This window comes from Strix uralensis, chromosome 9 (genome assembly GCF_047716275.1).
Source record: "Strix uralensis isolate ZFMK-TIS-50842 chromosome 9, bStrUra1, whole genome shotgun sequence".
In the NCBI taxonomy this organism is placed as follows: Eukaryota; Metazoa; Chordata; class Aves; order Strigiformes; family Strigidae; genus Strix; species Strix uralensis.
Window position 1 is genome coordinate 3073898 of NC_133980.1, and position 21767 is coordinate 3095664.

At 37.7% G+C, this 21767-nt stretch overlaps 1 protein-coding gene and 1 non-coding gene across 2 annotated transcripts in view; both read right to left on the reverse strand.

Moving 5' to 3' along the window:
* Window positions 1-239: 239 nt before the first annotated feature.
* The window catches only part of KPNA4 (karyopherin subunit alpha 4), a 28955-nt gene continuing 7427 nt past the window's right edge, over window positions 240-21767 (reverse strand). The window contains exons 2-17 of the mRNA XM_074878440.1: window positions 19257-19301; window positions 18300-18389; window positions 18186-18215; window positions 18050-18102; window positions 15626-15721; window positions 15414-15499; window positions 12069-12155; window positions 10827-10996; window positions 10688-10732; window positions 9251-9382; window positions 8915-9043; window positions 7200-7304; window positions 5496-5567; window positions 4581-4743; window positions 3271-3365; window positions 240-2166 (exon numbers count right to left, since the gene is read on the reverse strand). Of these exons, the coding sequence (XP_074734541.1) occupies window positions 2068-2166; window positions 3271-3365; window positions 4581-4743; window positions 5496-5567; window positions 7200-7304; window positions 8915-9043; window positions 9251-9382; window positions 10688-10732; window positions 10827-10996; window positions 12069-12155; window positions 15414-15499; window positions 15626-15721; window positions 18050-18102; window positions 18186-18215; window positions 18300-18389; window positions 19257-19301 (1497 nt within the window). The 3' untranslated portion in view covers window positions 240-2067. The remainder of the gene's footprint in view (window positions 2167-3270; window positions 3366-4580; window positions 4744-5495; window positions 5568-7199; window positions 7305-8914; window positions 9044-9250; window positions 9383-10687; window positions 10733-10826; window positions 10997-12068; window positions 12156-15413; window positions 15500-15625; window positions 15722-18049; window positions 18103-18185; window positions 18216-18299; window positions 18390-19256; window positions 19302-21767) is intronic.
* On the reverse strand, window positions 8258-8575 carry LOC141947534 (small Cajal body-specific RNA 7). Its single transcript, XR_012630189.1, has one exon.

Here is a 21767-nt window from a genome sequence, read left to right on the forward strand (position 1 = left end):
TTTACATGAAAACAGCCCCAATTTATTTAGTGACTACATGCTATGTAATTAAGTAAATTAGTTATTTCTTAATATTTATACCAAAATAGTTATTTACCTTGAGCCTACATACCACACAACACACTGGCATTTGGCAGGTAAAAAAAAAAAAAGAGATTCAGAAATGTCACCTTCAAATGATCTTCTGCACCTTTTGATGGAACTGGAGCATATAGACAAAGACACACCAAATACAACTGTTGCAAGTTTTAATGTTTATTTCCCCAAGACAGCCTAGCCTGCACTCTACTTGGATAAATTTCACAAGCTAGTTTCCGCTGCTTCTAGTTTTAAACTTTAACCATGTTTCTGATGACAAGGAATGCTGCAAAAATACTCTAGTCCAACAAAGAGTTATGATCACAAAATAATCTTTATCCATTCTACAGTGTTTCAGAATTACCAGTTGATTTTAAAACACAAGGTAGATATAGATGCTAATGGTGGCTAATCTGGTATGTTTTATTATAGCAAACTGTTGTTCATGCAACACTTGTGCTCAAAGGGGAAGGCACAGCATTTCCTACAATGAGCCACCTTATAAAGAGTTCATTTTGTACAAATTTGTAATGTCACCTTTAATTTAGTGTGCAGAACCTCAAAACTGAGGCATTACTCCAATTATAAAAACACTTGCATCCTTTTTGTGCAAGTTTAAAATACAAAGTTTTCTCTCTAAAGTGGCTCAAAATAGATTGTTCATGGCTGCCTACATCTAAGATAAAAAGAGTCTAAAACAATTGGATTAGGCATATTAAAGGTGTTCAAACCATGACTTGATTTGTACATCTATTCACACCTCTTTTTTCGGTCTTTATTCGGCAGTACATATGCACCAAATTTCATTTTTAGAAGTTTCCATATCATTTTCATAGAAAACAAAGTTTGAAAACAAGTAACATTGAAACACAGCACGGTATTCTACCACAACAGAAACATTTGGTTACAGGACTCAACAAAATCTAAAAATGAACTATGCTGTAGATTACCACATGCAAAGGTCTTCATGTTATCTTTGAAAATGAAAAGGATGAGATTTTATTACCACATTTTACTGCTTTCTACTATTATGGCAACTTGTGTACTGCAACACAGTCTATTTGAAGGGAAATGTATGGTTTTTTCATGCAAAAATCTACAAATTAGTTTTGATGATATGGAAAGCTTTTCAATAACATCAAACATTCATCTGGTGCAAATGCACAGGGAAGCCTTCCTGAAATTCTGACTTTACAAACAACTAATAAGCCATACAGGAAAGAAATTAGAAATAACTAAAAGAAAAATAAAAGGGAGAAAAAAAACAAAAACAAAACAAAAAAAGAAACACAGGCTGCAGGAGTAAACCAGAGTCTGCTGCTAAACCGGTCTTTGTTTTTGTGTCCAGTGTAAGTTAACACTTATGAACTCATTTTGATGATTTACTAGGTTTATTATCAGCCCCCTGAAGGCGAATCAAGCTTGCATGCGTTCACATACAGCATCACAACCATACTCTCGTACACACGCCACTCCAGGACTAGGAGCCTGCTTCAGGAGCGAAGAGCCCCGGATTTGAAACGCCAGCCTGGCTCCACAGCATCGAGTCCAGACATTCACTCAGTGGTGTCCATTCACACGGTGCTTCATAGCAAGGCCTGGGCTCATTCTCCTTGGACTTATGTGGGCATCCTATTCTCTTATGCTTACGAGGCTTGATGATGATAGTACTGCATTTCCCCCCAATTGCTCTAGTAAGTCATTGTTCCTTCTCAGGCACTGAAGATCTTTGACCTGTAGCCCTTTTTTTTCTTTGAACAATCTAAATAAGCATTCAGTGTGAAGTTTTTCATTACATTTTGCCACTCATTCTCACTCGCACCCACTCGCCATCTTGACTTCATTTGGGCTTTTCTGTGATTCCAAATGAAATCTTCACATTTTCTTTCCCGATTTAATGCAGCAGCGGATCCCATGAGCCAAGATTGATGGATCAAACCTTTTTTTTTTATTCAGTGCTGCATTGTACCTAACTTCCAAAATACCACTCTAAAACTGGAACCCTTCTGCTGGTACATTGGCAGATGAATTGAAACCAAATGTTCCGCCTTGTATTGCTTCTGGAACAAGGCTAGGATCTTCATCAATCTGTAACAGAACAAGAACATCATGAGTAAGGAAAGAAAGACAAAAGCCTCACTAAAGAGGAGCTGGACAATCCTAAAGAGCATCTATCTCTTCACCTAATATACTTCCTTGCATCAAGTCTTGCCGTGCTTCTCCCCCAGATTAGCATAAGCACTATAATAACAAAGTAATTTAGGCCAAAATGTTTTAGTTTGTATTTACCAGGTAGGCTACACGGCACTCAGTCTCAATTGTTTATGCAGTTTTTGCTCCTTTAAAGTATTCTGTCAGTCATGCATCATCCTTATTGCCATCTTATAAACTGTCACAGTTCTTAAGACCAATACCATTAAATTAATAAGGATTAAGCCAAAACTGCAGTTTCAATTCAAACAGGTAGTATACAAGTTACCAAACTGACACCAGATTAAATTCCAAATCCTGCTGTCTGTGCAAAATTTGAGTTGCTAAACAAGACTTCTGTCTTACTGTTCATATAAAAGCGAAACTCTAGCATAAAATAAACTTCACTGCTGACAGCAGGCATGAAGGCAACTGAGCTCTACCAGTTTTGCAGTGATCTGCTCCCAAAAGTTATTCAACCAAGTAGAAAAGCCTCTCACTTCACAACAGACTGACATGATTGCATTTCCTTGATATGCAATTAACTTTTATAATTTAAAGGACATACAAACCTAAAACCTTCCTTTGATTTACATTACATGTTAAAACTGAAAACATTCTTGATCAGCACCTCCAAAATTACTAAAATAATCAAGATTGCTTGTTTCTTAAGAAGCAGAATCTCAAATTCAGTAATCAGGTCAGCAGGGAGCTTATCAAATGTGAAATGTCAAGTTTAGTCAGAGCCTGATGGTTTAGAGAAACTATTCAAAGCCCAGTATATTAATCCCTAGATATAAGGCTTAAATTAGGCATCAGATCTGTAGATATTTCATCATGAAGAATGGCAAGATATGGCAACAGGCTTGAGTAAAGGCTCATTCTTCACTGAAAAACCTAACAAGTGTCACAGAGCAGGCTTTAGAGTGGCTGCCTTTCTCTTGAACCATATTTATAAACAACCAATTACAAAAGCAGATTGCAGAGCTATTACAGACTTACATCATCTGAAGAGAAGAACTGATCAATGATCTCATAAGCCAGTTTGTAGATGTCTTCATTTTCATGATTTTGTAGCTGTTCAATTTTCTCCAGGCCTACAATAAATACACAGGAAGTGTAATAGAGTTAGAATACTAAGTTCAGGCAGAACAACCTCCCTCTCCTTAAGGCCTCATCACACAAAGGAATTAAAAACAAATCTAGAAATATAGTTACTATGAATAAGACACTGTTAAACTCATTTGACATGCTTAAAGCATAAAAGCTTCTTAGAGATTTGAGGAAATACATTAAGAGATTGAGGAATACATAACCATAACTAAAAAAAGGTATAAAAGGGCAATTCCAGCAATGATACTTCCCTCCTCTTCTTGCTACAAGTGGTTAAGCTGATCTGTGGAAACATGGTGGCCAGGCACCAGGACATAGTCCCTTTTCACAGAAACATCTTTTCAGCACCTGGTGTGACAGCCCCAAGCTGCGACACTCCAAATCCACATACTGCTGGTGGCACACATGCCATCAGTTACTGACCTGGAGCTTCATTTTATTTTTTTTATATATATATATATCTTCTCTATCTTCCATTTTTTTAATATATATCTATCAAGTAGCTCCAGTACAGTATACATTACTGGCAGACATGAGTAGGGCAGACATGAGTAGAGCATACACACAAATATTTTTGAAGTTCTGTCAAGCAAACCTTTAGGCCCTAACAACTCTTCTCCCTCACAGCCAACAACAATCCATTAAGCTTCCCCACCCCCCTCAAGATTTTGTATTTTAAAGACTATTTAACTCCGTGTTAACAAAATCCCAGTTTTATCTCAGTGCCCAAATTTAGTATCACTGTTCTTTCATCCTTGAAGAGTTTCAGTCAACTTAAATTGCAACTAAAAGTCTGAAAGCCATTAGGAAATTAAAGCTATCATATTTCTGCAATTGTTCTATTGGATTTTCTTTTTTTTACCCAGATTCACCTAGACATGACTTGTGCATCATTAAGGTAAGGATATCATCCCTACATCAACAGAAACTAATTCGCCAAGTGCATCAGACTCTTACAAAATTGGCACCTAATAAACTTTATGACCAGTATCCAGCTCCTCCACAAATACTTGATCATGAACTTAATCAGTTCAGAAAAAACTAAGTCTATTCACCTGATGGGCATGAAAAGGTCACTTTTAAAAAAGGCTTGCTTAAAACATCTGTGCCAATACAATAAAGCCAACAGCATATACACGTGGTAGGAAGCCAAACCATTAAATTCTGAAAAAAGAGCATCAAAATATGAACCATCGTACCTCCACACTCTTCTATAAGATTGGCTATGGTTTCTGCTTCATCTTCAGCCATTTTTAATATATTACTTAGTCCATCCAGAACCACTTGCACAACTTGCGCATCTTTTACTGTCAGCAAATTGCAAAAGGGAGGAATTACATTTTGTTGAATTAAGTATGCCACCTGAGGGGGGAGAAAAGCAAACAGTTAAATCAGGAGTGTGACAGAAGCAAACACTGCACCACAAGCACAAATGCAAACAAGTTTAATGAAGTCAAAATACTCAGTTACCCAGCAAGGTAAGAGTATTCTGTAGCAATCACTTTCAGAAATTCTTGTTTTAGAGTCTTTAGAGAATTCTTATGTTTTAGAGAATAAAAAGGTAATGTTTCTGAATTATGTTACAAATATTTCAAGCCTATAACAGACAAGCAGCAGATACTGTGAGTTTTTCAGCATTAGACACGGAGTTTGCACCTCGTATTTGAGGAATGACACCCCCACCCTTAACCCTGACACAAATTTAATATTCTGGGCTTACAAGACACCACTGCACCAGTACTCAATGGCTACTGTCATTGTAATTATCACACTCTTATCCATAGGGGGGGGGGGGGAAAAAGTAGAGAGAAAGATGCTGAATGACCAAGAATCTGGTGAGAGCCTGCAGGCATTCATAGCTACTGGGCCATCCTAAGAGAAGAGCCTCCATCCACAGCCCCACTGATCCTCCTGATCTCAGGTCATTCCGCAAACAACAACTGAATTTAAGTTCCCTCTTAAATCCCTCGTGGAAAAAGGGAAGAGACTTCCTGAGCAGGGGAGGAATCCAAACATTCCTAAATCCTGGCACATTAGTCTAAACCACTCAGCTGATGTACTCTCTCAAATGCACCCGAGAAAGATCATGTGATCTTTTCTTAGCTCTGACTCACCTGGTCTTTTCTTCCGCTGATCGTTAAGTTGCTTATTGCCCAAGCAGCTTCTTTCTGAGTACCAAAGTCACCCTAAAATACAACCAATAAATAGAAATAATCATTCCGGTTTTTGTTCTGTAGTATTCTAGTAAAAGCCTGCATTTGTTACAGTCCATTCTGCATGGCACCACCATATCAGTTTTTGGTAAGCAGGGAAGGTGACTAACAAATCCTGTAGATGTCAGAGTCTGTTCAGTGTTCTTCCCTTCCCTGCAACTATGTTTTTAAATCAATCTTCCAGAGGAAGGGAAATTTGTTTGCATCAAATAAAAACTGTAGTACTCCACACTCACATTCCTTATCAACAGCTGTCATATTACAGCGAGAGATAAGGAGGAAGTGTCAATTTTGATAAACCACTGTACGTACTGTAACTGTGTCTGCCTCTGAAGTTAGTCAGCTCAAGTCTGCTCACTAAATTTAAAGTGAACCATCTCCAACTCTTTTCTCAGCAATCAACAAATTGGCAGTTAACAGAACTATCTGTGAACACCTACGTGTGTTACTTAGGAAAAAAGACAAGTATTCCTTCAGTCTCAACCCCAGCCTCTACACTGAAGCAAGATATTGCATCTTTGTCGTGGCTGAACACATCGTAAGGTTGGTATTTCTGGCTTCCTTCCACGCTTCAGGGAAGAACAAACAAGGAGTGAATAAAGCAAAAAGTAGAAAGTGCTTGAAAGACAGACCCATTGTACTGTTCCTGTCTAAAATCATGCTTTTAGCCATCCATCCTTCTCGCAAGGCAGAACCTTGGGAGGACAATATGGTTTGGAAATTAATGTTTTACAAGACACTAACACCCAACAACTGAAAAGGAATGCAGGTATTTGAAGTCCCAAATGATGACCCATTAGCATTTGACCTCTAGTATTCAACAAGCAATGAGAGACTGTGTGGAAAAGCATGGGAAAAGCATTCAGAAGTGTTTGTGAGCAACTACTTGACTTTAATAAAAAAGGTAGGAAAAGCTCTCATCTCAACAAGCTTCATCTATTCCTGAAAAGAAGCACACATCCATACATGTGTACAGCATGTTGTTTTTCTTGGGAACAACTGGCCACACAAAAGCTACGATTATTTTTCATGGCCACCTATTTTTTGTTGATGCAGTTTTACTTGTTTAAAAAAAAAGGGACAACCCCAGTCCATTATCCAGTGTTGCAGGATCAGTACTTGGATTACTCTCAGACTAGATAAATGCAGTGACACAAACAGGTTAATAAATGCCACTGCTGAGCACTTCCTTATGTTTCCAGATAATGTGGGAAAAAAAAGGATGAAGTCCTTAAGCTTTGGCAAAATGCTGGGAACTAACTCAATGCTGTTCCCATCCAGACCTCTTCAGGCCACATGTGAGAATAAAGAATTCTATCCCCATTGTTTACAAAGTGAGAAAAACAATTTAAATGAGATTTCGAAGGACCCAAGATCCCCTGATCTGCTTCCTTTCCCCAATACATCTGGCACTCATCATCTCACAGCACTTCACAAAAGAATATCAACAGTAATGTATTTTATCTTGCAACGTACAAAAAATGCTCAAGGGCATAAGTTCACCCCTGCCCCCCACGTTTACAGTATGATGTAAAATATGAAGCAAGGAATTGTCACTTTCCCCAATTCAGGAAACAAACTGTTAAATCCTTTTTGTTTTCTAACCTTATCTAGAAGATGTATTATCATTGGAACAAGGTTTGCATCTATTACTGCCTGAACTTGCTGCTGATTTCCTGCAGTGATGTTAGACAGGAACCACACTGCTTCCTGCAAAATAAAAGGAGATGAGAAATTATTAATTCAGTCTTCTATATCATATTTTATTTTCACTCCAGCAAGATTTTACACAGGCACATTTTCAGATCTGCAATTTATACACTAGCCAATCTTACACACAATCAAGTATTGTATCAGTTTGATTGTATGTAGCTGAATTCCTAGGAAGTGGGCTACAGGTACAGGCAACACAGCGGATCATCTCGCCTTAAGAGACTCCACAAGGCTCTTCAGTCTTTCATTGTTACCAAGTTACATCCAAATACTCCAGATCCACAGATTAAAAGGAAAAATTATTTGTGACAAAAAAGTTACAAGGCTACAAATGAGCACTCCTAACTGATACCATTACTTAGAATGAATGCAAAAGCAGTTTTCAGCTGATGGCAGATGAGCTCCACAGCATCATATTTTCCAGCCACAAGAGCAGCAGAAGACAGTATGTTCTTTACCTGCTTCGTGTTTCTCCTCTTAGCATCAATCATCAAGAAAATGCAACACCTATTACTTAAATACTTGCTTTTCAAGAATACTGTAAAGTTACATGACCCATTATGATCTGTAAGTCCAGGACTCTCCTTCCAGCAATAACCAACAGCAGGTGCTGAGGGAAGCGTGCAAGATCTTTTCCCCAGTAGACCCTCCCAGTCCTAAACAGCTGAAATATTGAACTAAGCCAAAGACCGTATCTGGATTATCTGGTTAAAAAGGATCAAGCACCCTCCACCCCCTTTTTAAGGAGGAATTAGTCAAGAAATAATGAACAGTTTAACATAAAATTTTTAGCATATTCAGAGTATCACCTTGTTTTAATCCTACAGTTGACTAATTTCTCCCTTTCTAAAAACCCTCAATCACTCCTCCTCAATTCCCCTCTCCTCTCTATTTATCTGGCATGACAACTTTTTGGTGAGGAATCCTCACATTTCATTCAGCTGAGTCTCTTGGATCAGATCACAGGATCACTTTCATTCATGAACCTGTCAGAGATTAAGGATGCTTAGGCTTGTCTTGGTGGGCTTGTTTTGGGCTTTAATCATCGGCAATGTTGTAAAGTGGCACCCTGGAAGTTAACAACATGCCTCAGATGCACTCCGGAATCAGCACTGCATTATCAGTGCCCCCGTTCAAAGCCTTTTCTATACATGCGCACACACACACATTCCCCACCCCCCACCCCCATCTTGACTCAGTTTAAATTCCATTTATCACACATACTCCATTCAAAAAGACATCCAATTATCTCTATTTCATCACTTCCAAGAGAGTCAGTTTAATTAAAGTGACATTTGGCATATCAAGAACTGTAACTTTTAAGTCAACAGCCTGAATTACAAGATAAAGCTTTAATTTCATAAAAATTCAATTAGAAGAATCAGGAAACAACATTCTTATCAAGTACAAGTTTGCAGCTCCTTAGAGATTTTTCTACGGATGTTAACTTCAAGAAAAATTTCAGCATCCTACCTGCTCTTACCATAAACTGGTGTTAAGTACTCAATTACTCAAACCTCTAACACATTACATTATGTGGAATCCGGAACAGCTAAGACAAATATGAAAAAGGTTATAAATCAGGTGCAATCTCTGCAGTTACTCACCTTATTAATTTTTTCTTTGGGATGTGTCAGAAGTGCTGGAAAATGTGAAAGAGCTTCACAATTCAGAACTACCTGTGTCTGTTCATCGGTACCAGTGACAATGTTTCCTACAGCTCTCAGTGCAGCAGTCTGAAACAAAACACTTTCTTTAAAGAGTTCTTTTAATTTTTCTCGTTGAGCACATACTTTCAAATAGTTAAAAAAAGCAAAAGGTTTTATGCAAATGCTGTACCATACAGAAAAAGGTATTCTTTAAACCTCAACATGAACTATAACAGTGATTTTTCTCTAATGTTACATTTTAAGCAACACTTCCTTCAAGTTATCCAAACTTACTTGCACTTTAACTTCTTGATGACTGAGGAGAGGAACCAAATGAGGGACTATTCCGGAGTCTATCACCATCTGGATCTGTTCATTGCCAGCATCCGTTAGATATGAGAGTGCCCAGACTGTATCTACCAATATCTGACAGTAAAAACATTTATTTGTAATTAGCACAGAATTACCACAAAGCTTATTAAAAACCAACATAAAACAATTCTCATTGTGAAGCCAGAATTGATCTAATACAGCAAAAACCCACTTTGTTTTACAAGCTTCATACATTCCACTCTACAGAAGTCTAGAATACGAACGCTGTTCAACCTGTTCTAGCTCCAAAGAATACACAGAAATTAAAAAACAGCTAAACTGCTAACTACAGCTTAAATTCTGAAGGATATAATAAAAGCAACTCAATTCTATCTGCTCTTTTCGTGGTAGACAATGCGAGATATGAAAGACACACACACACACACCCCTCCCGAAGGAAGATCAAGCCCTAGCAAATATTAAACTACGGGCCTTTGGCACTCTCAAACCAATGAACTCTACATCACATGGCATCAAATTACTTTCTTCTTGGCATTCCACCATAAAATTTAAGAAAAACTCTGAATTTTTTTAACATCTGGTGCGACAGCACTTAAGACTGAATTTCCTCTGTGTGTGTACACACGTGTGTTCACACACAGAAAAGCCAATTTAAATAGCAGTAAATCTGAACATTTCAAGTGACCACTTAGTAAAAAAGAGCATTGTTTCAGCTGACAACTCTTGACTGATTCACAAATATAGCCATTTCAAGAAATTCAAATAAGCTTAATTTCACTTACTTATATATGGGAAATTCACTGGTATAATTACTACGCAAACTTTAGTTAATACATAAACATATTTTGGTAAAGCATTGTTGCCAGACAACTGAGCTGCAACTTCACTAGGAAGCAAAGAATTAAAGAATTCTAACACATGTTTAGGCAAAAAGCTGACCTTTCATAATTTCAGTGAATTCTCACTCATTTACTTCACTATTAAAATAACCTGATGTTCATACTTAACACCTCAGAAGTTACATCTAAAGCTAACGTTTTACATATGCAACAGACAATTTTTTCTTTCGTTTACACTGATTTTCATTACAGCCTCAAGTGCTAGTCAAGAAAATCCTGTATTTATCTGTAAATGTTCACAGAAATACAACTGCATTTTATTTTTAAGCGTAAGGAAAGCACATGCAAATAAGCACTTGCACAGATACAGAGAAATACCAGGCAAAAATCGTAACTAATACTTAAAAATAAGCAGTTAAAGATATCAAAAGAAGTTTTCCATAATGAAAGAGAACATCACACTTTTTTTTTTTTAAAGAAAAGAGTTATTACAAGCTTGATACTTCAGCTAAAAAGCTATTACCAGAACATAAAACTGGCTCTAAGTGGTGTTACTTACATTTACATCTGTGTGGTGAATTAAAACACAGAGCGCTGGAAGGATCTAAGGAGGAAAAGAGGCAGCTGACAGTTATTTTTAAGGCAGACAGATACCCAACTGCAGTTTAGTTACACTGAACAGTGAGTAATTCAGTCACCTCCTGAATGGTTTCCATCGGTGGAGGAGGATCTTTGTGACGGCACAAGTTGACCATGACCCAAGTAACATTTCTTAAGAAAGTTATGGGAATAGATGGGCTGATGAAGGACAGCAGTGGTTTCACTACTCCAAGACTAATAACATAATCTCTACACTGGGGTCCATCACCTGTTTGAGACAGAGTTATGAAGACAAAGATCATCCCATGCCATTCACAAAAAGTCTAATTTCTGCACGTTTAAAACTTTAGTTATTTAAAATGCGCACAAAGTTAAGAACATGTGCCTTGGAAAGATGAATATATACACATATCTATATAGATACATCTATCATACATAAAGCCTTAATAGGACCTGTGGCTGCCTAATTGCTTTACTTTGAACTACTTAAAAAAACAGCTACATTCTTCACAGAAAAGTGTTGCACAATTTATAACAGATGTACAGGCTGGGGTGGCAGTGGGCAAGAGCAAAAGGGGTGGAGGCAATGCAAAACCACCAGGAATAGTTGATAGCCCAACAAATTTCTGAAGATCCCTTCACAAAGTTTATAATCAATACTAAAAAATTCCAAGAGTAGTTCAAAACTGCCTGAAAACAGATATTGTCATCTTTGTACCAGAGAAACACTCAGTCTTCATCACTGCCCAGCTGCCTCAAAAGCAGTATCTGACTTGTACTGCGCACACATCACTAAGCTCCAGGCAGCTACAATATTGTGCATTTTGTTGGTTTGCTTCTTAAGAAGGACCAGGCATTTCTAAAATATCATATTGTAGAAATCTCAGTATGTCAGAACCGGTATTAGTCCTCAAGCAGTACACACACACAGTCAGGGCTGTAAAGTGCAAAGCCAACGCTTGCACAAGAAAAGTTAAAAACCGAATGAAAGCTCGAATGATCGTGACTTATCTAGAATTCAACACGGTGTACGTAAGCTCAGGCAAAATTTCAGAACTCAATGCAAAACAGTTTTTATTTTAATAATCTGCAAGTCTGTCTGCCAGTAATTCTTTTTCCTGTACTGGGAATAAAAGTGTGTAGCCATGTGGTTTTGGGTGCACACCACCGATACACAATGGAGAAAACATGAATAAGAACAGGGTAATTGCCAGTCTAACAGCTGCCTTTTGTCTCATAGTTGAGCATCTCCAAGTTCTAATACAAAAAAATCCTACCTAGTCTATTCATTCAAAACCAAAAGGAACTTAGAAGTATTTAGCAGCAGGAGTAACACAAACCTATGATATTTCCTAAAGCCCACACAGCTTGCTCACAAACATTTTGATGAGGCGAATGCAGCAGTCTCAGAAAAAGTGGCACAGCATCTGAAAGATACAGACAAAACCCCACACAGTTGTTAAGAAATACATCTCAAAAAACAGTCCACATAATTAGCTCTTAAATAAAATTTCAGTACTGCACGAGAAATTTTTCTCCTGGTTAAGTATCAGTCAAAACTTTACCAACTTCCCAGAGGATGATGAAATAACACACACTGTAACAATTCTTCCTTTGTTGCACTTTCTTATAGAGCCTGCACTTCAGAATATTATGAGAACAACTCTTAAAATAACCTGACATTTAATTTGTTTGTAAGTCTCACAAGTTTACTGAAGCTTGTCAGGACTCCAGATTTAGTTATATTTACACATTTAGAAATTCCGTGCTAAGATATCTATCAGACCCAACTGCAAATTAGTAATTAAGCCCAACCTGAGCCATTCAAATTAGCCAACTTAAGAGTCAGTAGATACTACGTTACCAGTCAGTAGGGTAGATGTTTAAGAGGGGTTTAATTTGTTTCAGTCTTACTGATTCACAGTACCCTACACGCCCCATCACATCTTTAGGAGTAGTGCCAGTGGCTGGCCCTAGCACAGGCAGAGCCTTAACCAAGGGATCTTCTTTCTGTAGGCTCTGCCAGTGCGGAGCTCCAGACAAGGCTTTAGTGCCCAACTTCCCCTGGGGCTCCACCAAGAGGAAGCCTGGTTGATGGAGCACACACAAGCAGACACAGAGGTAAACTGCACCAGAAGAACCCCTGCTGCTGATACAGATGTGCTACCAATCGCCAAGGCTCTCTGCTGCTCCCTAAGACTTCCAATTCTCCGTTCCCCATCTTTTGATGACCATTATGAAGGTATGTGTGTAGCTGTTTCTGCAGCTTTAGTCATCTTGGTCTCCTGAAAGCTCATACAGGTGCATTTCTCAAGGTGAAGTCTCCTTTTATATCACCAAATTTTGATTCTACTCAATTTGAGACCCTAACTGAACACTGCAGACGAGATTGTTTCAAATGCTGCCACTATGTGACAAAAAAATAAAAGTAAAACTGAGCGGTAAGAAATGGATTCAAAAGGCAGCACACAACTCCACAGTTGTTATCAAGGCAGCTAGTTTTCTACCCTATGCTGGTATCAGACAGGAAAATCCTCCCAATATTTAGAACTAAAGCTAAGTCAAGGTTTCAAACCCATTCAGGTAACTGATCCTTATTTCATCCCCAGCACCAAGGTGCTTGCTTACATAATTTGCTAATGACAGTTTAGTCTGTAAGAAACACTCATTTACTTTAGAACACGTATTTTAAGAGAGGCTGGTGCTTTTAGTTAAGACTCTTTCTCCATGTAAAATACTTTTGCTAGAGAAATAACAAACCACAACAAATTTCTTATTTCCTACAAAGTAAAGGTATTTTACAATGCCAGTATGCAAGGAGAAAAAACATCCCCAGCAAGTATATTAGTAAGTACTTTTGGAAAGCTTACAACAGATCATCTTTTTCACTGAAATAAATCATTACAAGAAGTAAACCATATTTTCATGTTATAGCTATTAAATTGGCTAATATAGTGCATACATGCAGACCTAGCTAAATCAGAGATTACCACCAAGAGAATTAATTACTGTATTTGGCACTCATCTTCAATCCATCGATAAGCTAGGTTTAAATAAAGTGTGCTAGATCAGAGGTGTGGGACAGATTATATATGAATTAGATTTCCAAAAGAAAACTGAGGATGCAACTGCGCAAGGAAAATGAGGAGGATGAGGAAAAAGGAAAGTTAAAAGTATTAGCAAAGATACGTACTATAACAGTCAAATTCAAGCTATATCCAAGTTAACAGGCTCTTAACACAGAGTCTGTAAAAGCAAAGGGCAAGTGATCTTGCAACCAATGCAATCTCAAAGCACACATTCGATTAAAAAAATAAAATCATTTAAGCTGAAGTCACCTGCCTTAAATTCCTTCACATCTGCTGAGGAGAATTAATGTATTTTTCCACTTAAAGATTTTTGAAACACACCCAGCCACTGAACAGAGAAGATGGTGTTAAGAACTTTATGTTGTTTCTTTTTTTCCCCCCAAAATGTAAAGCCAGTAACATACAGTTTGTGAGAAGCCTGTAACTGCTTAGCACTAACAGCAAAAAAGATTCTTTGATCACTGAAGTGAAGTCAGTCATGGAATACATGCAACCAACATTGACATTTCAACACCGAATCACCACCACACATCTTAAGACACTGTACTTACTATATTCAATAAAAGTTCTAAGTAGTTCTAGAAGTCAGTATACGATGGTTGTGATGGGAAAAACACACGCAAAAAGACGAAGCATAATTCTGTATCTTTTCAGTGTTGGAAGCACATCATGTTTAATGGTATCAGCAGCATGCACTGCAATACGACACTGATACCAACCATTAAAGCTACTGGTATCTCACATAATGTAAATTTTGTGGATTTTTCCCTTAAATTTTAGGCAAAAACTTGTTTTACTGTATGTTTGATTCTTCCACGGGTCTCAAGAAGCTCTGCTGTTTCATTTACTCAGTTCAAAAAGCTGCAGACACCTCTACTTAGTTCTGCTTTACCAACAGAAGTAGGACATGTTTAGAGTACACAAGAAAGTTTGCTTTGCTTGGCAACTCAGATTCCAAGTTCCAGATTCCAACAACAATTCCTCTCCATGCTTCAGATTCCTCAAAATATGAAGGACAGCCTGTTTTCTTCAACTTGATTTTGGAAGAGTTCGATGTCAGGCACCCTCTGGACTGGGTCCGCATCTTTTCCTCCCTCTTCACAATAAGACAGGAAATCCCTCCATGGGAGTTTTTTTAGAGTTTCTTTTGTTTGGTTTTGTTTCAAGTTACTTGTTGGGATTTTTTTTTAAGTTGGAAAACTGGAAACCAGCAGATATCAACTCTGCTAGAATAGCGTGAGTTTCCAGGAGAGATTATTCACCATTAGGAAACCCAACTGAATTTAAAATCTGAGAAAATGAAGAAGAAAAGCAGGTGTGCACTTCAACTGATGCTGCTTGCCAGAGAAGAGGTAGAACATCTGGCAGGAGACTTCATGGGCAGGTCCTTCAGTGACATGCCTGCGACTGACAACTCAATTTCAACCATCCTGGCTATCGCATGAAAGGACCAACCCTAACATGTTGATTGGTGAACATGTGAGAGAGAGAGAGGAACAGGAGTGTGGGTGCTCTTTACAGCATCATTCAGATAATCTTATTTTTGTGGAAACTACCATGCGTGCTTTATCAATGATTAAATATTGTTGGACTTACTAGATTGAACTACAGCCTGTGTTTGTTCAGAGGTTCCAGAGGCAATGTTTGTCAAAGCCCATGCAGCTTCAAACTGTAAAGAAGGACTGCAAAGAAAGAAAAACCAATAAATGATTGTAACGTGAGTTTTCAAAACAGACACCATAGGCACGTTAGCTAAATACCAAGAACACTTGCAACAATTAAACATTTTGAGTTTTAGAAATACTCACTTGTCATCTCTTTCAAGACAGTGCACTAAAATAGGTAATATTCCTGATTTTATTAGATCGTCAATTGGTGGATTGCGATCACTGGAAAGCAGCTTTCTGTTTAGGAAAAGGAGAAAATACAAGACTTAATAAACAACTCACTGAATGAGAACTCATGACTGGAAAGAATCTCTGGAGGCTGCTTAGTCCAACCTTCTGCTCAAAGCAGGATTATGGCTGACACTAGATCAGGTCAGTAATGGCTTCCTGTAGTCGAGTTTCAGAAACCTCCAAGCACAGAGATCCAACCACCTCCCTGACAAACTGTCCCAGTGCTGCATTACCTTCTGGGCTGGGAAGTTTTTCCCCAGGGGATGTGTGTGTGTGTGTGTGTGTGTGTCATACTCTGAAAGACCATGCTGGATTTGTTTTCTCCACTAAGTGAAAATAATCCTCAAAATTGAAATTATTGAACTACTGAAAAACCGAAGTACTGAAAACCTCAAGCCATTACTTTCACTGCCCGTCTCAGTTGCCATGTTTTATCTGACTACTTTTGAAGTTTATTACCAGTCAGTAAAATAAGGATCACCACAGTTACTCAGTTACACCCTCCTGCAGCTTCTTCCTCCTCCACCCAACAAGAGAGATAAACAGATCCCGGCTGCTTTGACAGGAAAGGCAGAAACTTGTTTCTTACTAAGGATATAATATTAGAGAGCAAGGATTCACAAAGTACTACTGCAAAGAACAGAAGTGTACAAATTTGTTACAATTTTTAATCCCTTTCATTTCACTTTCCTGCGAAGGAATTAAGGAGAATGAAGGAAGCTCCTTGGAGAGGACAACTTGGGCCTCCACGCCAACGTTTTATTAGCAGTGGGAAGAGAGATTATATATAGTCACCTCTTCACATACTAGCCTATTCATAAATACATGAAAGACTTGACAGAACACAGTAACTCAACTTTCCACTGCTGTTTTACCCTGAAAGGTATCAGTGGTGTGTTAAAGGGGCCAACATGGGGAAAGAGGAGATGAAGAAAAGCCATAACGGCAAAACAAAATACCTCAGAAAACTAAGCGATTGCAATAGGGAGGATCTGAACAGATTATGAAGACTCTTGTAATAATCAGATGTGCATTTTCAGCTTCCAACCAAGTAAAGCAGATTCCTTTTAGAAATGGAGACAATTTACACCTACAAGCTTATAAAAATTAAGGAACAAAAGTGTACTTACAGAATCTTAATACTGATTTTTGTTCAGTGACAAAATCATAGGGCAGTCTATTCGCAAACCACCTGCTCAAACAGGTAGAGAACTCTACAAGAATCAAATAAAACTCTGGGTTTTGAGGGGGTTCGGTGTTTTTTGTTTGGTTTGGGTTTTGCTTTTTCTTAAGCACTTCTGATCATTTTTCTATTCCTCATATTCCAGTCATATGTTTTGGGGGTTTGGTTTGGGCAAGATTTCTCCCTTCCTGTGCCAGCTTCAGCCCAAAGGATGGTGCAGATTCAATCAAGACTGAAAAGCATTTGTTTTCATCTTTAAAATATACTTTAATGCCCTTCCAATAATGTAAACTGCACTGCTTTAATTTATATTTCCAATTTTAAAAAGTAGTTACAATGGTAAGAAATCCCCATTTTATTTTCAGTCAGGCTTAATTCAGTGTACTTTAGTCTAACCAGGTTTAGATCAGCTGTAGTAAACAGGGCGTTCTACATGATGCTACCCTGAGTTAATGAAACTTTTTAATGAAGACAAGTTGCCCAAAAGTTGTTCTTTTCACTATCAGTTTCAAACACATTAACTCCCAAAAGTCAAAGTGACTTCCAATTCACCTGACTTCTCTTTGATCTGGAAGTCTTCCCTTCCACGGGAAACAAGCCCCTCGATCACAGAGGGTAAACAAATACAAAGTTGTAGCTTTCTGGTACAACAACAAAAAAAACACCCAGTAGTTCATGAAACAGGAGTCAAATACTAGATTTATGCAAGCAAAGTTCACAATAGTGTTTTAGGATCACTTCTTAAATACATACAGCTACACAGAATTCCTCTTAAAGCGCAAAGTGGTTTTAGTGGCCTAATCCATGACAAAACTAGAAAAAGGATTACATCAGTTCTTTCTCTGTTTAAAGCTAAAACTTTATAGCCCTGCTAATTATACATTTCACTCTACTCGTGAGAAGCATCAATTATTGCACTAAGACAAATCCTGGTATGTATTTATACATAATGAAAATCCTGACTACTTCAAAGACCTTGGTATTTTGATCCTTTTTGTGAAGTTCTATTTATCAAAGTTTCATTTTTTAAAATCAGTAAATTACATACTTTTTCTAGTTAAGCCAGAACACATTTTCTGAATTTAAGAGCATGATAAACTAAGAATAAAAATAGTATAGTATGTTTTTATATACACATAGTATGTTCTTACCTTGCAGCCTGCACAGCACTTAACTGTATACCCTGGTTGTCACTTGAAGCATTCTAAAAATAAAAGAGAATTTAGACTTTTCACGTATTTGTCACCATGACATGAAGAATGTTCAAACAATTAAAGTTTTTTTTACCTGTACTATTGCCTCCAGAGAAGCATTTTGCTAGAAAACAGAGAAAAAAGTAGTTAGAAACTACAAACATTTTAAGTACATAAAAAGACATGCTTGAGTTAAGTTAATTCTTACCACTCTAAAGTCACCATCTATATCAGAATCTTCACAGATATCTTCATGTGGAACATTTCTCCTCTTTAGAAGATGTTCATCTCTTTTATTCTTAAAGAGAAAAATTATTTAATACCTTTAAAATGTTGATTTAAGGGGTATAGGGGGTGTTAAGAAGGGAATAGAAGCTTCTGTTTTAAACAAGCATCATAAACATGCTTTCATTCATACTGTAAAAATTTCCAACATTCAAGAAGTTGGAAAGGGCTGCACAGAGAAGCACATTTTGGAAATCACTTCTTCCTAGAAAAATCCTCCATCCAACTTTATCTACAGCAGGAACTACTTTTGCTGGAAGTTTCATGTGCGCACAGCTATCAGCACTGACATTACAATCTGTCATTATTTATAACAGGACAAGGCAATCCCCAGAGGCTAGTTTTTTGTTCATCCCAGAAGTAAAATAGTTCAAATAGGATTATTTTCCTCAAGAGCTAGTTTTCCAACAATTCTAAATAGTGTTATCCTCACACATATACTCTTCCACTCTTGTGTTTTGAATTACTGTTTCGGGAAAGAAAATGGCTTTCCGTCTAAAGAGTAGCGGGAACACCTGATTTTCACAGGGAAAAAAAAAATAGGCTCTTTATAAATTTCTAAGATTAAAAACCTAGCTGGAGAAGCAAGAATTATTCCCTTCAATAGATTACAAATAAAATTCTGTTTTTCAGGACAAAAATTATGGAACTTCTAGTACCAGGTATGGTAACTTCAGAACTTACTTCTAAACCAAAATACCTTGACAGAATTAGTAAAGACAAATAGATAGCTTAACAATCATGTTCTTGGTGGACTACAGAAAAAACACACAGCAGTAACTATTTTTTTTTTTAATCCTTCAACAAAAACTCTTGAATTTTACTGAAATACCAACATAGTCAAATCCCATTTGGTAAGAACAATGCTAGGGCATCTCACCTTTCTCAACTCCACAACAACTTCATTTCTTTGTCTTCTCATAGTCTGAAAAGAATCAAGATCAAAGGACATTATATTGTGAATCTAGACCAAGTAATCTAAAAAATTCTTTCACAACTACTTAAGTTCATGCACTTTACACAGTACTTGTACACACAGGATTTAGTTTTCATTATAAAAGTAGAAATCCAACAGGGAATGGTGGTAACTATATTATTTCTGCCTGTAATATTTCATAGTAAAACAGTCTCTACTAGGTCTGCATGTTGAAAAATGGGTTTATGGAGTAAGAGAATAAACAAGCATCTTTAAGAAAGGGCATGTTTAAAGGAGTTGCGCATAAAACAGTAGCACCAAAAGCATGGTAAACACCGTGGTGAACTAACAGAAAGCATACTAAGTTTGCCCAACATTTATAACCTTTTCTCTATTCAAGGCTTTAACATACACACGTAGAGAGAGTATGAGCCAAAACCATCACTTTTATGAAAAGGCATTTTGGCAAACTTGAAAACTGTAATGACAAAAATCAAGCACAACTCCTAAGTAATAACCCTCAACTCTTGCTTCCTCAGAGTAGTGGGGGAACTGAACAATTCCCCAGGCAGAGACACTTGGCTGCCTGGGCTACACGACCACGAGCCCATCAGCCAGAAACTGGCGGGGAGAACAGTCCATTACTAACAGGTAAACGTCACCATCCAGCTACACTGAAAAAACAGAGGCTGACGTTCAGACTGTGCAGGTAGTGCTTCACCTAACCAAAGTACAACTGCTCAAGCAAGAAGAATGTCAATAATATAATTCTTCAGAATACACAGATCTGGAAAACAGCAGCCCCTTTTTTGAATGATGCCTGCCAGACTTCTCAAACAAGGGCAGCACCGTTAAGTGTGCCCTTCCAGACACAAAAGGTGGGAACAGTTCTACAGGAGCTCTCACTCACCCCAAACCTCCACAAAGGTATCCGGGAGAAACACGTAGCAAAGTAAATTTACATATTTCACACATTTCTATTACTGTACTAGCTTTGTGCCTGTGGAATAGCTTTATAAACAAGTTCAAATTAAGAGACCTAGTAAGCAAAGCTGAGTTACAAAAATATTATTCATAAATGAAAACCACATAAAACCCTTGGCACTGTAAGAGCAATTTTTTTCTGTCATTTTCTCCACAGCTGCCATTGAGAGTACTGAGAAAAAAAGCAACTATAAATACACTAAAATTGGTTTACTATTGCTTGTGTTACTACAGTGCAAATAGAAAGTGAAAATAGAACAAAAATCAGTCTATAGTGATTTTATTCTACATTTTGAACTTTGCAATGAATGAGAATAGCAAAGTTGAAAACAACTGCATTTTTATTGTGACTTAACCATTCACAAGCCCAAAGCTTGAAATCCTGGAGCATAAGGGACTGCATTAACACAGAATACAGAAAAAGGAACAGCTAAGAGAGCTTCTGAACAGCAGTAAGAAGCAGCTCTGAAGATAAGGATGAAAAGCTTGACTTCCAGGAGCATAATTATTTTTATCGAAAGAAGTGTGCATTTCATCAAAATCAAATTTCCAGCTCCAACCAAGACAGTTTACCTTCTCAGAGGAGGGAGTTACAAGAAAAAGGACAGGAAAAGATGCAAGTGGAAAAGAAGAGATGGTTCCCCGCTGCTTTGGAGGAAGAACTTTTATCACCTGAGGACCCAAATGCAGCTTCATCATGAGAAAAAAAACAGGCAGGTGAGGGGAAAAAAACCCCAACATACCCAACAAAACGATAGCTTCCCCCTATATAAAAGGCCAAGAATACAAGCACACCTAATGCAGCTGCAGCACCTGGAACGATGAGATAAGAGCCATAATAAGCAAGTACAAACTGTCCCACACTAAAAAGCACCAAAGCAAGTTTCCAGGAAATATGTGCATCTTTCAAGAATGTTAATTCAATTGGTCAATCAAAATTAGAACAGCTGAGTCTAATGCAGCTTAGATTCATGGCTTTTTCAGTTTTCAACCTATAAAAAGTCATGTCTGCTACATGAGGTCAACAGTTACTACTGAACACTACCAGTACACAGATAAACTTTTATTCCAGTGCTATGGACTTACTCTCCATAGGTAGATAAACTTTTCAAATATTTCTTAGAATTCTTCAACTGGTAGTGAGAATCTCAAAGGTACAACCTCTGAAGACTGGAAAAACATATATTCTAATAATAAATCTTTATTAACACTTTTCTGGCCCAATAGCTACGCTCTGAATTAATGTAATACCCGTCTTAGATATATAAATGAAGTTTTAATTGTTCTGTAGTAGCTCCAACTCAAGTGTCTAAGTTGCAAGGAGAAAAGTTTCTCCAGCAGCTATCTTCCTAAACCTGCATTTGTTAAACACACGAATACAGACTCCTGGCATCATCAGCGTGCATCACACCAATGCTGGGGAGCCGAGCCCCCCCCCCCCCCCGCCCCCACTGCAGCCGCACAGACCACAGGTTGGCGTTGGGTAACTCG